The 13,533-nt window shown below is 49.4% G+C and overlaps 1 protein-coding gene across 3 annotated transcripts in view; it reads left to right on the forward strand.

Annotated features, from left to right (window-relative positions):
• The first annotated feature begins 1,573 nt into the window (after window positions 1-1,573).
• The window catches only part of ABR (ABR activator of RhoGEF and GTPase), a 204,874-nt gene continuing 192,914 nt past the window's right edge, over window positions 1,574-13,533 (forward strand). The window contains exon 1 of one of the 3 annotated variants that reach the window (XM_064271502.1): window positions 1,574-2,791. In XM_064271502.1, coding sequence (XP_064127572.1) covers window positions 1,753-2,791 — 1,039 coding nt within the window. In that variant the 5' untranslated portion in view covers window positions 1,574-1,752. The remainder of the gene's footprint in view (window positions 2,792-13,533) is intronic. The other 2 variants (XM_064271499.1, XM_064271500.1) reach the window with 2 other exon arrangements.

Here is a 13,533-nt window from a genome sequence, read left to right on the forward strand (position 1 = left end):
AAGAGGATTGAAAAGTGGGAGCAGGGATAATCTATTTCCATAGTTCAGGGGAAAGGTGAATGGCAGGGACCTGGAGAGAAGGGGTGCTGAGCTTAGCTCCTGTCTCCAAAGGAGAATGGGGGGAAGAGGAATTTGCAGCTGCCAAGTCACTTAGCTCCTTCGAGTATCAATTTTCTCATCTTCAAAATGAAGGAAACATGAATCACTGATAAGGTCCCCCACCCGGCAAGCATGAGACAATTTATCAGGGGAAAAAAAAAATTTTTTTTTTTTTCCTTTGGGTAGACATTGGGACATCACCAAGAAACCTGAAAAATAGGAAAGGGAAAGTATGGTGCGGCCAGATGTGGAGCGAAGGAAGGAGTGGGAGCCCCCACCTGCTCCCCACCGCGAGTGCGAGCCCAGGGCCTCTCACCAGCTCTTCGTTTCTTGTCGGAGGCCACAAGGAGGAGGTGGAGTGGAGGGGTCTCTTAGATGCCCACTGGGGTCCTCTACAGAGTCGCTGGGTGGCGCGAACAGTTAAACACTTGATAACTAGCCAACTAGCCCAAAGGTAGACAGTCAAACCCACCCAGAGGCACCTCGGGCTTAAAGCCTGGCGTTGTGCTTCTAACAGGTCACAGCCTTGAAAACCCATGGAGCAGTTCTACTCAGCCCATACATAGGGTCACCATGAGTCGGAATCCTCTAGATGGCGACTAACGACAAGGGTCCCCTACCAGGTCTAGGTCATGGTTCCATTCGGTCACAAGGGAGCACTCTCAGCTTTGAAGTCAGGGGAGTCTCCGGCGGAGCCACATAGAGCTGTCATCTTTGCCCATTTGTTTCCCAGAAAAGCTCTAGTGGGCAGTGGAGAGAACGACAAAAGGGACTCAAAAAAACCGAGGTTTTATTTCCAGTTTCCAATTAAACTGCTCTGTGATCTCGGACACGTTCCTTAAGGCGCTCAAAAAAACCCCGCGGAGGGAAAACCAGCCAGCTGGCAGACTGCGCCGTTTGACACCTGCACTCGCCGCCGCACCACACTGCCTTTCCCCCCAGCTTCTGCTTTTGGGTCCGAGGCGCCGCCCTGATTCTGGGCAGACAAGGCTGCGGTGAGCGGGGCTGCGGGAAGTTGGCTGGGTGCCCAGGGCGCCCCGCGCGCTCCCTCACCCGAGCTCCCGCCTCCCGCCGGCCGCGCGGCCCCGCGCTTGGATGTGAGGAGCCAGCTCAGGCCGTCCGCGGCGGCCAGAGCTGCGCAAGCGGACGCGGCTGGAAAGGTGCGCGGCCAGCTCCGGGCGTCCGCGGCGCCTCCGGGGCGGGCGGCACGCAGGCCCGCCGCGCCTCGCCTCGACCCTTTCCCGGCCGCCCCGCCACCCGCGCAGCTCCGAGGCGCGCCAGCTGGGCCTGGCCCGGCGCCGCCAACCCCACGGCGGCTCTCTCGGCGCCCGAGCCCACGGGGCGCCCAGCCCGGCGGCTGGGGTGGCAGACTGCGGGCTCGGCGAGTCCTGCCCGGGGCGGGCCCAGGGCCCCCAAGCGCCCGCCTCCGCTGCGGGTGGCCGCTTACGTCAGGGAGGCGAAACCCAGGAGAAGAAGAAAAGGCACGAAGGCGGAAGGGGAAAAACTTTATTTTTTTCTCTTTTTCATTTCTGGGGCTGAAGTGAAGGGCAGGCGATTGCGCCAGCGCGGGTTTCCGGTAAAGAGCCGGGAGCGACCTCAGTCCGCTGCGGCACGGAGGAGCCCGGCCCGGGAGGCCAGAACAGGGCGCCCGGTATGTGGGACCCGCAGGAGTTTGAGCGCCACTGGCAGGCGGAGTTCCCGGGGGAGGAGGCTCCGGTCATGCGGCTGGACTCGGTGCTGGACATAGAGCAGGAACTGGAGCGCTGCAAACTCAACCTGAAGCGGCTGCAACAGGTGCTGGCTGAGGAGAAGTTCAAAGTCTTCTACCTGCAGGCGGCCCTGGCCCGGGAGAAGCCGGACCTCGGCTGCGGGCGCCTGGAAGGAGACGGCGGCAGCGGGGGAACCTCCGAGCAGGGGCCGGCGCCGACCGGGCCGGAGCAGGCGCCGCCACCATGCGAGGAGGAGGACGCAGCGGACGGCAGCGGAGATCCCCCGAACCCTGGGCGCAAAGACCCGGAGGTGGCAGCAAAGAGCGAGTCCCCTTCCTACGTGTGCCTGGACCTTCCCGCCTGGCCGGGGGTCGAGGGGGCAGGGAGCGCGGTGCGCAGCTGGGCAGCCGCCATCCACCAGCAAGTGCTGCAGCCTAGCCTCCTCTTCAGGCCCCGGGAGGACTGCGTGCCCCCCGGTCATGATGGCCTTGCTCCCAGCGCTCGGGCAGAGGAGCCGGCCTCGGGAACTGGCACGGGGCGGGGCTCCGAGGAGGGCGAGCCGGATGCCTCCGGCGCGGACGATGGGGGCGACAGCAGTGACCACGACTTCGAGATGGTGGAATTGAACGAGAAATTCATCTTCAGCCACTCGCTCACGACCCCCTACCAGTTCGGGACCGGCGATGAGACCGACAGACCCGCGCGGGCGTGCAGCCCCCATCGCTGGCTGCGCCTGTTGCCCGGGGGCCGGCGGCAACATCGGCCCCGGAGCCGGGACCTGGAGCAGCTGGAGGCCGAGGGCAAGGACGGGCACTCCGCCTCGGAGGAGCACCCCCGGCGCGGGGCCCGCGAGCACCTCCCCCAGTGGCGGCGCAAGAGGTTTCTGCGGGTGCCGGAGCGGGACTCGCCCTACCACAGCTCACCCGAGAGGGTCAGCGACTGCAGCCACAACAGCTCCGACCACGAGGACGTCTCCTCTGCAGGTAGGCGCACCCGTCTCTAGATCTCCGGCCCGCGCGTTCTGGGGGCTGCCGCCACCGCCTACACCCCTCCTTAGTTGACTGGAGGCTCCTGGGAAGAAAGGGAATAAAATTTACCTGTTTACCTTGAAGCAACTTGTGGAATTAAAAAAAAAAAAAAAAGACAGTGCAAAGTAATTTTGACTTGTGCGAGTTTACGAAAATGAGCAATGAGTCAGGGAGGGGGATGGCAGGGAGTGACGGAATGGTCCACTTCGCCAGACCATGGGAAGAATCTTTCTTTTCAGGCCTCAGCCCTTTTGCTCTGACTACTGCAGCATCACTCTCCACTCACGGTGCCAGGCCACCCTCCATAGCGCTGCCAGGTTCCTTTGCACCGCACTGATCTTATCCTTTTCACAGACTTCAATGGTTCCCCATTTCCCCCAGATTCCTTGGTGTGGAAGTCTAAGGCTCCACTGAATTTTCTGAATTTTTTTTTTTATCTAAGGGCTCCTCCTGCCTGCACCTTGTGCTCTGACCAAACTGAACCAGCCTCACACTCTGAGAAGGTACATAATCCTTACCCCCCTTTTGCTGACTCTCCCCCCTTCCTTAGAAGGCTGCACCATCATCTGTCAGCTTCCTACCAGCCTGAGCTGGAAGAGAAGGCCTAGAAGCCTAGACTTTTTGAGTTGGCCTGGTGCATAGAGATCATGTCTAGTCTAGGGCCTTCATTTGATGAAGGAGGAAACTGAAGCTCAGAAAGAGTTGATGCTTCCTACCGTGGGCTCTTTACCCCTCTCCCCTGGGGAGGGAGCCTGGCCTTAGTCATCTTTGAATCTTCTTGTGGTGCCCAGCACAGTGCCTTGCATACAGTAGGTGCTCAACGAATGTTTATTGCATGAGTGGATGGATGCATTGAATTGCATGTCTCCCAGCCACCCAATCCTCATAGGTCGGGGAGTGGGAATGGGGCTAAGGGCAAAAAGTACAGATAGGGGTGTGCTGTCACCTGTGACTGTCATCTTGCTGCTCCCAGGGACTGTCAAGGTCCCCTCAACCACAGGGAAAGCATAAATTGGTGTCTCTTTGGGTCAAGCTGTGACCAGGAACTTAAGGTGCCTTCCTGCTCAGTGAAGGAGAACCAAAACAATTGCTGACGCTGGGGCTGTTCCAACATCTCCATTATTACCTCCTATCTGGCTGAGTTTGCATTTGAGTGAAAAACTGCCCACTTTGCTAAAAGCACATTTGGAAGGTCCATCAAGTCATCTGTTTTGATCAATTACACTTATTCATTAGCAGAGATTGACTGCTTTTCCCATAGGTAATGTTTTTGCCGCTCATGCTAGTAACATTTTAATGTGCCCCTTTAACTTAAAGGAAAAGCCTAAAGATTTCACTCTAGTGCCAAGTTCCAAATGCCCTCAGTGGAGGTTACCCAAGTGGCCCCAGCTGCTTCAGGGCTGGCTCCAATCCCATCTCGCTTCAGGCCCACATCAATCACCCTGCCAGGTGTGCCCACTGCACTGAATTTTCCCTTGGGAGAGGCGCTAGCGCATAGGGCACCTTTATGCAAATTAGAAATCAGTGCTCCCTCTGGGCCAATGAATTGCAAAAGATGTTCCCTCTGGATAGACCAGTGACAAAAAGGCTCTCTTCCCTCTGGACTGAAGACCCCCAGCCAGGGCATGCATCTGGCACTCACAGTCTTGACTAGTGGTGCCTGGGCTGTATGTCAGTCCCCATTCTGGCCCCTCTGCAGGGCAAGCTTGTGTAGAAAGCCTGTGAACAGCTGCACGTAGGGACCCTGCCTCCTCTCTCCAAAGCCTCCCCAGTTTGTGAGCGTGTGGGGTGCATCGCCACATGCTCACTCATGTGCACACTGCCTAGGAGACTGTGCCTTGGGTTGTGTGCAGTGATTAAAGGCAGGAATTTTCACGTGGTGAGTAGCAGCCCACTGAAATCAGTGTAGAAGGGTGTGATAGCATCTTGAGGCCTTCCTTGGCCAACCTGTTTAAGAAGCACAATGTCATCCTTCATACACTCTCCAGCTCCCTTCTCTGCTTTATTTTTCTCCATGGCACTCACCAATCACCACCTCAACCCATTGCCCTGGAGTCGATTCCGACTTATAGTGACCCTAGAGAACAGAGTAGAACTGCCCCAGAGGGTTTCCAAGGAGCGCCTGGTGGAGTCAAACTTTTGGTTAGCAGCGGTAGCTTTTAACCACTACGCCACCAGGGATTCCAGTCACCATAAGCCAAAATCAGTTCAAAGCCTTTTTGAAATAATATGCCATTTATTCCTCGTATCAACGGTATGAGATTACCCCCATTTTACAGATAAAGAGACTGAGGCACAAAAAGTTCAAATAACTTCTCCCAAGGCCACACAAGCAGTCCAACTTCAGAGCCCATGCTCTTAATCAGCATTTTCAAAACTTTTGACCAACCTACAGCAAGAAATACATTCTACCTCACAACCTAGTACACACACACCTTTATATATAACTGAAACAAGGTTTTTAAACAGAAGTTTCACCTTTCCCATGTGCAATGCACTGTGATGTTTTCTGTTCTATCCCATGTTTTTAAAACATTGGCAAATACTTACGGAACGCTTTCTAGGTGTTAGTGTTCTAGGCCATGGGGCTACGTCAGTGAATAAAAGGAACAAAAATCCCTCAGATGATCTGATTTTACATGTGGATCTTAGGCACTGTCTGTCTCTCCCCAGTAAAATGCAAGCTCCATGAGGGCAGGGAGATACTGCTTATCTCACAAGGAATAAATGGCATACTATTTCTAAAAGGCTTTGAACTGATTTTGGCTCATTATTAGCTGTTATTATTATTACCACCGCTATAGGTCTTTTTTCTTTAACCCTTCAAAACTTCCCACTCCCAGATCATTCTGGATCATAGATATTTGGCTTTCCATGATACATGTACTTTTTCTAGCATGGCTCTGGCTTTTTAGAATCTTCTAGGCAGCAGGGTGGAACCTGGGATAGTATAGTACAGGTGCCCCCTGCTATCCAAAAGTAGAGCATTCCTATGAAACCTTTCTTAAGCCAAAATGACGTGAAGCAAAGAAGCAATTACCACTAATTTATATGGGAAAATCTTTTGAGCATTCTCAGATCCCAAAAATAACCTACCCAATAACACATAAGACCTAAAATAACACTAACACATAGTAAAAGCAGGAGTGATGTGATTAATACACAGCCTGTATAAAGTAGACATGGCGTATATACAGTTCAGAGCTCTGGCGGCTTGATGCAGAGATGCTGGGTGTAGTTTCTGGGGAAGGAGCTTGGCGATGCCACTCTGGCCTCTCGCTGCTTGAGGTGCTTGCTGACTTTTTAATGGCTGGCTGCAAAATAAACGCTGACGGCTATTTCCGCTTTTCACCATTTTTCGTAAAAGCGAAAATCCTTATAGGATTTCTTTCGGTTAACAAAAACAGATAAAACATAGGTCTCTTGTAAAAGCTAAGTGGCGTAAAGTGAACTTCGGAAAAGCAGGGAATACCTGTAATCCTGGCCCATCCATTCTCTAGCTAGGTTGGCCCTGATGTTATTTCTGTCTCCCCACTGGCAATCACACCAGATATCTGTATGCAGAGGTGCTTAACCAAAGATCGGTTTAATTGGGCAATCCAGGCTTTGCATTAGTTTCAGGGTTCCAGGGAGAGGGAGCCCATGAGGTCACATATAAAAAGGCCCCGAGAGGTATAGGTGCTCCTTGCCTTGGGAAAGGACCGTCTTCTCTTAGAGGAGGGTCATATCTCCAAATCAAAATGCATTTGTTTCTTTTATACACATAGTAGCAAAATCAGAGTTTAAATAAGGTAGAATGCCAGTTCTTTTAGTGTCTTCCTTTCAGCATCTTGCGGACCTGGTGGGTACCAGGAGAGACTAGGCCATGTTGGTGTGGTGAGGAGTGGGGGACAAGCGTGGTGGTGTGAATGGGGGAGGGAGGGGTAAATGTGGGGCAGAGCCAGAATGAGCAGCGGTAGGTTGCGTGTGCTGTAAAGTAGGCTGGGTCTGAGCCCTGGTTCTGCCCTCTCACTAGGTGTGAGACTGTGGGCACACCACTTACCCCCGCAACTTAGTCCCTATGAGACAGGAATAACAAGAAAAGCAAACTCTTACTGCGGCTTGCTTTGTGCCAGCTCCTGTTCTCAGCACTTGACACGTCTTAACTTATTTCTATCACAGGACAACTTTCTGAGACAAAGATTATTCTTCTTTCCATTGTACCTATGAGACCCCCAAGACCTGGAGAGCTTCAACAACCCTGCCCAAGGTCACCCAGCTAATAAGCAGCATTTAGAATTTGAACCCAACAATCTGGCTCCAGTATCCTTGTGATGAAACACCAAGCTGTACTGATTCAAATAGCAGTACCCACCTCTCAGGAGGGAGTCCTAAGCTGCCAACCCAAAGGTTGGAGATTCAGGTCCACCCAGAGGCGCCTGGTGATCTGCTTCCCCCAAAAATCAGCCATTGAAAACCCTATGGAACACAGTTCTACTCTGACACACTTGGAAGCTGCCATGAGTCAGGGTCGACTCGATGGCAGCTGGTAACGGGTGCCTCTCAAGATAGTTGTGAAGGGTAAATACAATAAATTATTTAAAGAATTTAGCAGAGCACCTGGTGCACAGTGACCATGAAGTGCACATAACATATGTGCATGTGTGTGTGTGTGTGTACTTTACTATGATTTTATCACTGAAGTCCCCAGCAGACCCCAGTACATCTGCTGCTATAATCAATCACCAGGACTGCCACCTACCCATGGGGCTCCTGGATGGAGTCAGCCCCATAGATGAGCAGACCACCTGCTGAGCTTCAGACCTCCCTCCTCAGCTGGGCACCCTTTAGCAGACACAACTGCACTCCTGTGCAGAGGCCCTGGCATTTCCCTTTTATGTCGGCACACTTCTGTGCCACCCCTCCCATAGGGCTCAAGTGGTATTTTCCTTCTTGGGCTTTATGCATCTCTTCTGCAATACGCCGGCCCTGTGAGTGTATGCTCCCTGTGGACCAAAAAAAGTACACTTTTCAACTCACGGCGACCCCACATGTGCAGGGTAGAACTGCTGCAGAGCAGAAAACCAGAGGGTTTTCCAGGCTGTGACCTTTCAGAAGCAGATCTCCAGGTCTTTCTTCCGAGGCACCTCTGGGTGGTTTTGAACCACCAACCTTTTGGCTAGTAGTCAAGCACTTAACCTTTTGCACCACCCAGGGACTCTTACATTCTTCTAGCAAAACCCACAAGTGGCTTTTCAGAGTCGGGGCAAACTGTTGACTGGCATATACTGTTCATCTGATATTCTGATCTCAGCTTATTGGTTAAGATGACCAAGTAAATATTGTTAACATTTTAAATTGGTGGCATTTTCTCCTTGCATTAGACTTGGCTCAGATCAGAGGTTCAGAGCTCTTTATTTTTGCTGGTTCTTGGGCTTCATTCATTCATTCCACTCAACAAGCATTTGTCAAGGTCTTCATGCCAGGCCTTGTGTTAAGGACTGACACGGCAAAGACCGGTGATTCACCTACCCTCAAGGCGCTAACTGGTTTGTTGGATCCTGTGGTAGAAATTGTAGGTTTTTAAATAAAGAAGAAACTTTCCAGCTGAAATGGGTGACCAAGGCAGGGTATTTAGAACCTCAGCAATATTCAAGAGCCTAGAATGAGAAGGGACTTTAGAGAATATCTATGACAGGCTCTCTCCAGAAATGAGGTTCTGGACCCCAAGAGTAATGCATCCGCCTCAAGTTCACATGCTTTTGACCCTCAAGGCAGCTGTCGAAGCCCATGGTATCCTGCAGCCTCTGTTTTCCTAGAATTTTAGACAGAGAACAATAAAGATGTGAGTCCTGTCGAAATCAGAGCAACAGGAGCAGCCAACCATCTCATCTAGCCTCATAGCCATCTCAGTAGGTAGAAATTATTAGCCCTATTTTAGAGGTGATGGTGCTGAGACTCAGACAGGTCAAGGAACTTACCCAGAGTCACACAGCCAGCATGTAGTAGAATCAGGATTTGAATTTGGGTCAGTCTACGAAGCTGACACTCTTAACTTCCCAGCTGTAATGCCACTCTGAGCCAGCCGTAAGATTCCAGATTTCTCTACTTGGGAGACTATGCCTCTCTAACTTCAGATTCTACCGGTCTGCCCAATGGAGAGTATTTTTTATTTTTAATCTTCATGAGAAATGCATTCCCTATTAGATACTCGTGTGACCTAGTTCATCTGTAACCTGATGGGATTTTTTCCCCTTTCCGTTAGGGACTAATGAGATTGTTGGTCCAGGAAGAATTCCTTGTATTCAGTGGACATGTCCGAATAACTTTAAGTAATGAATTTTCAGCCTTAGCTGTGATGCAGTAATTTTTTTTTTTTTTTTTCTGATCCGTGTTGTAGAGAGGAAACCCTGGTGGTGTAGTGGTTAAGTGCTACGGCTGCTAACCAAGAGGTCGGCAGTTCAAATCCGCCAGGCGCTCTTTGGAAACTCTATGGGGCAGTTCTGCTCTGTCCTATAGGGTCGCTAGGAGTCGGAATCGACTCGAGGGCAGTGGGTTTGAGTTTTTTGGGGGGTTGTAGAGAGGTATTAAAAAAACTCTTTGAGGCATACGAGCTGGTGGTTTGCCGTGATACATCTGTTACCAGAGTTGGTATTGGCGTCACTGTTAGCTGGGCTCCTCAGTGCTTGCCTCTGTCTACCCACCCCCCATCTTAGCACCCTCTACACCTCAAGAACTCTCTACCAGCCACCAGAGAATGCCAGGTGTATTTGTGTAACAATTCCTTCCTCCTGTACAAATAGTAAACTCAACCAAACCTGAAATTTTCCGAATCCTCTGGTCTATCTGTGTTTCTGCCTGTTAAGACACTATTTATAAAGCACTACTTACATATTTGACTCTGAATTGTTATGTTTTAAAGTCGGGATCTTCATAGTTTTTCCTGGTTTTGAAATCACAGTACACTTTCCTCGTCTGAAAACTGGATGCTATTAGCCAGTTTGCAGGGATGTGAGGATTACGTTGGGCGAGTTACTGACCTGACTAAGCCTCAGGTTCGTCTACAAAATGGGTAAGGATAATAGGACTATTTCATAGAGGTGTTGTGAAGCTTAAATAAGATATTGTATGTACAGTGTATAGCACAGGACTGGGCACTTAAGTATTTAGTAAATCTTAAATGGTATTTTTGTTACTCTTTTAAGCCCAAGAATTTTCAATTGGCTGAACCAGGCCCCCTACTCATACTCACATCTTTTCCTGTTTCCCTAAACCTCTTAGTCTGCCTCTTTCACTCCTCTCTTACCTTCCTTCAAGATTCTGGGGAGTTTTGCTCCTTTGCTGGGGATGAGATGGGTTTTTATAGTTCTTTGTGGTTGCTGGTCCTTCCCTAATCAAGCCCTGACTCGCTTGCCATCTGCAAAACCACGATCTGGCTTCTCCTTATTTCCCACTCTCTAGCCACTGCTTTCGGAAACCCTGGTGACGTGTGGTTAAGAGCTATGGCTGCTGACCAAAAGGTGCTCCTTGGTGAATCCACTAGGCGTTCCTTGGAAACTCTATGGGGCAGTTCTACTCTGTCCTATAGGGTCACTGTGAGTCGGAATCGACTTGACGGCAGTGGGTTTTTTTTTTTGTTGTTGTTATCCACTGCTTTCAGCCAATACACATTTTGCCAGTGTCTTTTCCTTTGTTCTTCTTGGCATTTAAGGTACCCTCCCGCCTCCATTTCCCCAATCCCAGAGCCAACCCTTCCTTTAAGACCTGGCTTTTCCAAAATGGAATCTTGTGTTGGTTAAAATTTGGGTTTGCTGCATATGATAAAACTCAAAATAAATGGCTCAGACAAGAGAGGTGTACCTCTCTCTTATAAAAGAATTCCAGAAGTAAGCAGTCCAGGGTGAGTAAGGTGACTCCATCATTATCAGGAATTCAGACTTATTCTTCTGTTTTTCTGACCTTAAGTTTGCCTCATGGTCCACAATGACTGCTAGAGGTCCAGCCATCACATTCATGTTTCAGGCAGGAATTAGAAAAAACGGAGGAAGGGCACAAGAGCCAGCAACAGCTGTTGGTCTGCCATTTAAGGCACTTTCCTGGAAACCTCTCCTGACAATTTCTGTTTATATCTTCTTAGCCACCTCTAGCTACAAAAGAGGCTGGGAAAATGTAATATTTTAGCTGGGCATATGGCCACCTCAAATAAAATAGAGGCTCTGTTATAAGGAGAAAATGGAAGAATTGATATTGGATAGGCAACTAGCAGCCTCTGGCACAAGCCCTTTCCAACTACTCCAATCCATCTTGTGGTTCCTAGAGTGAGCCCCACACTTGCACAATTGTCTTATTATTGTGCTATCTATTACTAATTCATTGACCCAATGAACAAATAATGGTTCAACCACTGCTCTGTGCAAGGCACGATGACTTTCACATGTTTACTGTGAAGCATGGCTCTCAAACTAAGAGGTTGGCTGGCTCCTTGAGAGCAGGGACCGAGGCTTGTGCTTTCTCTCTGACAATAACGTCTTTCACAGATTTGGGCACACGGCAGGCAGGCCCTTGATAAGGACCTGGCTGATTTTGGAATAGTCACGAATGAGAAGTTCAATGAAAAAGGAAATTCCCCGCTGTGGTACTTACCATGCTAGAAATTTCCAGTTGTGTAGGGTTTGTATTTGGTTCACTCTGGTTTTGAGGAACCATAGCCAGGAGGGTGGGTGTGGGCTGTCTGTAAACATAGGGCTGCTTTGTAGCTGCATGGATTTGTCCAGGTGTTGGGGCAGATTTGGCTGTTTTGGAAATTGGACCCTGTTCATAAACCGCACTGGAATTATAAACAGAAATCTCTGGGCCCACCTGACTTTCTTGACCACCGCTCCGTCTGGGAAGTTGTATTTACACCACGAGACTCTGCCTTGTTTCTGCACTGCGTAGCTGCCTGCCGAGTAAATCTGCAGTCTTTCTGCAGCGAGAGTCTGCTTCAGTTCATGTTCCTGTCTTTCCATTTGATCCTTGCTGTTGTCTGTCTGCCAGAGACAAGACTGTCTGAAGGGAGGTTGCCTGGAGCTTATGCCACATTCTGCGTCTGCGGGGAAAATGATTTTTTTTTTTTTTTTAATTTTACTGGCACCTGGAAGGGAAGGAACTAGAATATATTTAGCACCTACTACATGCAAAGCATTATGTTAAGTGCTTTACCTACATTATAGCATTTAATATTCAGAACAGTCTTGTGAGCTAAATACTACAATTCTCGTTTTACAGATGTGGAAACAGGCTGTGAACCGTTAACTAATAAGCACAATTTGCAAACTGCTTAGTGCTAAGTGGTGGGGTTTTTTTTCCCTGTTTAAAAAAATGAGTTTTTTTTAAATTGATATGTAATTTACGTGCTATAAAAGCCACCCTTTTAAAGTGTACAATTCAGTGGATTTTAATATATTCAAGACATTGTGCAACCATCCAGTTAAAACCAGTTGCCGGTAAGTCGATTCCGACTAGTGGCCCCCTTGTGTATGTCAGAATAGAACTGTGCCCTGTGGGATTTTCAATGGCTGATTTTTTGGAAGTAGATTGCCAGGACTTTCTTTGAAAGCACCTCTGGGTGGATTCAAACTTCCAACCTTTCGGTCAGCAACTGAATGCATTGACCATTTATACTGCCCAGGTACTCCCTGTACAAACATCACTGCTATCTAATTCTAGATCGTTTTCATCAGGTGGGGTTATTTTTGTGTCTAGGCCCCTTCTACTACAATGTCCATCCCCATTTCTAATTTTGTACAGAACCTAATTAAAAATAACAAAACTGGGTTTGGGGACCCTTGGGGCTTGTTTGGGTAAGGTATGTACATAAATAAATGGGCCGTCAGCTTCTTTGGTGGCTTTTCTGTCACTGCACTGGTTCTGGTACCATCCCCTTTGAATTGCTGGGGAGCCCTTAATTCCTTTTGGCCCCACTCCCCAGCAACACCCTGTTTGTGTTTCCTGGATTTTAGGGGGAGCAGAATAGAACATTCCAAATCTGAGGTTCTGTGAGCACTCCTCATTCCTGCCCTGGGGCTGTGTCATGGATTGAATTGTGTCCCCCAAAAATATGTGTATCAATTTGGCTAGGCAATGATTCCTAGTATTGTGTGATTGTCCACCATTCTGTCACCTGATGTGATTTTCCTGTGTTGTAAATCCTAAACTCTGCCTGTGGTTAATGAGGCAAGGTTAGATTATGTTAAGGAGGCTTAGGGTGGCATGTAACACCCTTGCTCCAGTTGCCTCCCCGATCCAATGTGAGGGGAGTTTCCCTGGGGTGTGGCCTGCACCACCTTTTATCTTACAAGAGATAAAAGGAAAAGGAAGCGAGCAGAGATTGGGGGACCTCATACCACCAAGAAAGCAGTGCAGGGAACAGAGCGCATCCTTTGGACCCAGGGTTCCTGCAAGGAGAAACTCCTAGTCTAGGCGAAGATTGATGAGAAGGACCTTCCTCCAGAGCTGACAGAGAGAGAAAGCACTTCCCCTGGAGCTGACATCCTAAATTTGTACTTCTAGCCTACTAGACTATAAGAAAATAAATTTCTCTTTGTTAAAGCTATCCACTTGTGGTATTTCTGTTATAACAGCACTACATGACTAAGACAGGTTGTGGTTGACATGGTGAGAGGGCCCTTTTCCTGGCCTGTGTCCTATTTGTCTTTGTACTCCCAGAATTTCATACT

The sequence above is a fragment of the Loxodonta africana genome, chromosome 18 (assembly GCF_030014295.1).
Source record: "Loxodonta africana isolate mLoxAfr1 chromosome 18, mLoxAfr1.hap2, whole genome shotgun sequence".
NCBI lineage: Eukaryota > Metazoa > Chordata > Mammalia > Proboscidea > Elephantidae > Loxodonta > Loxodonta africana.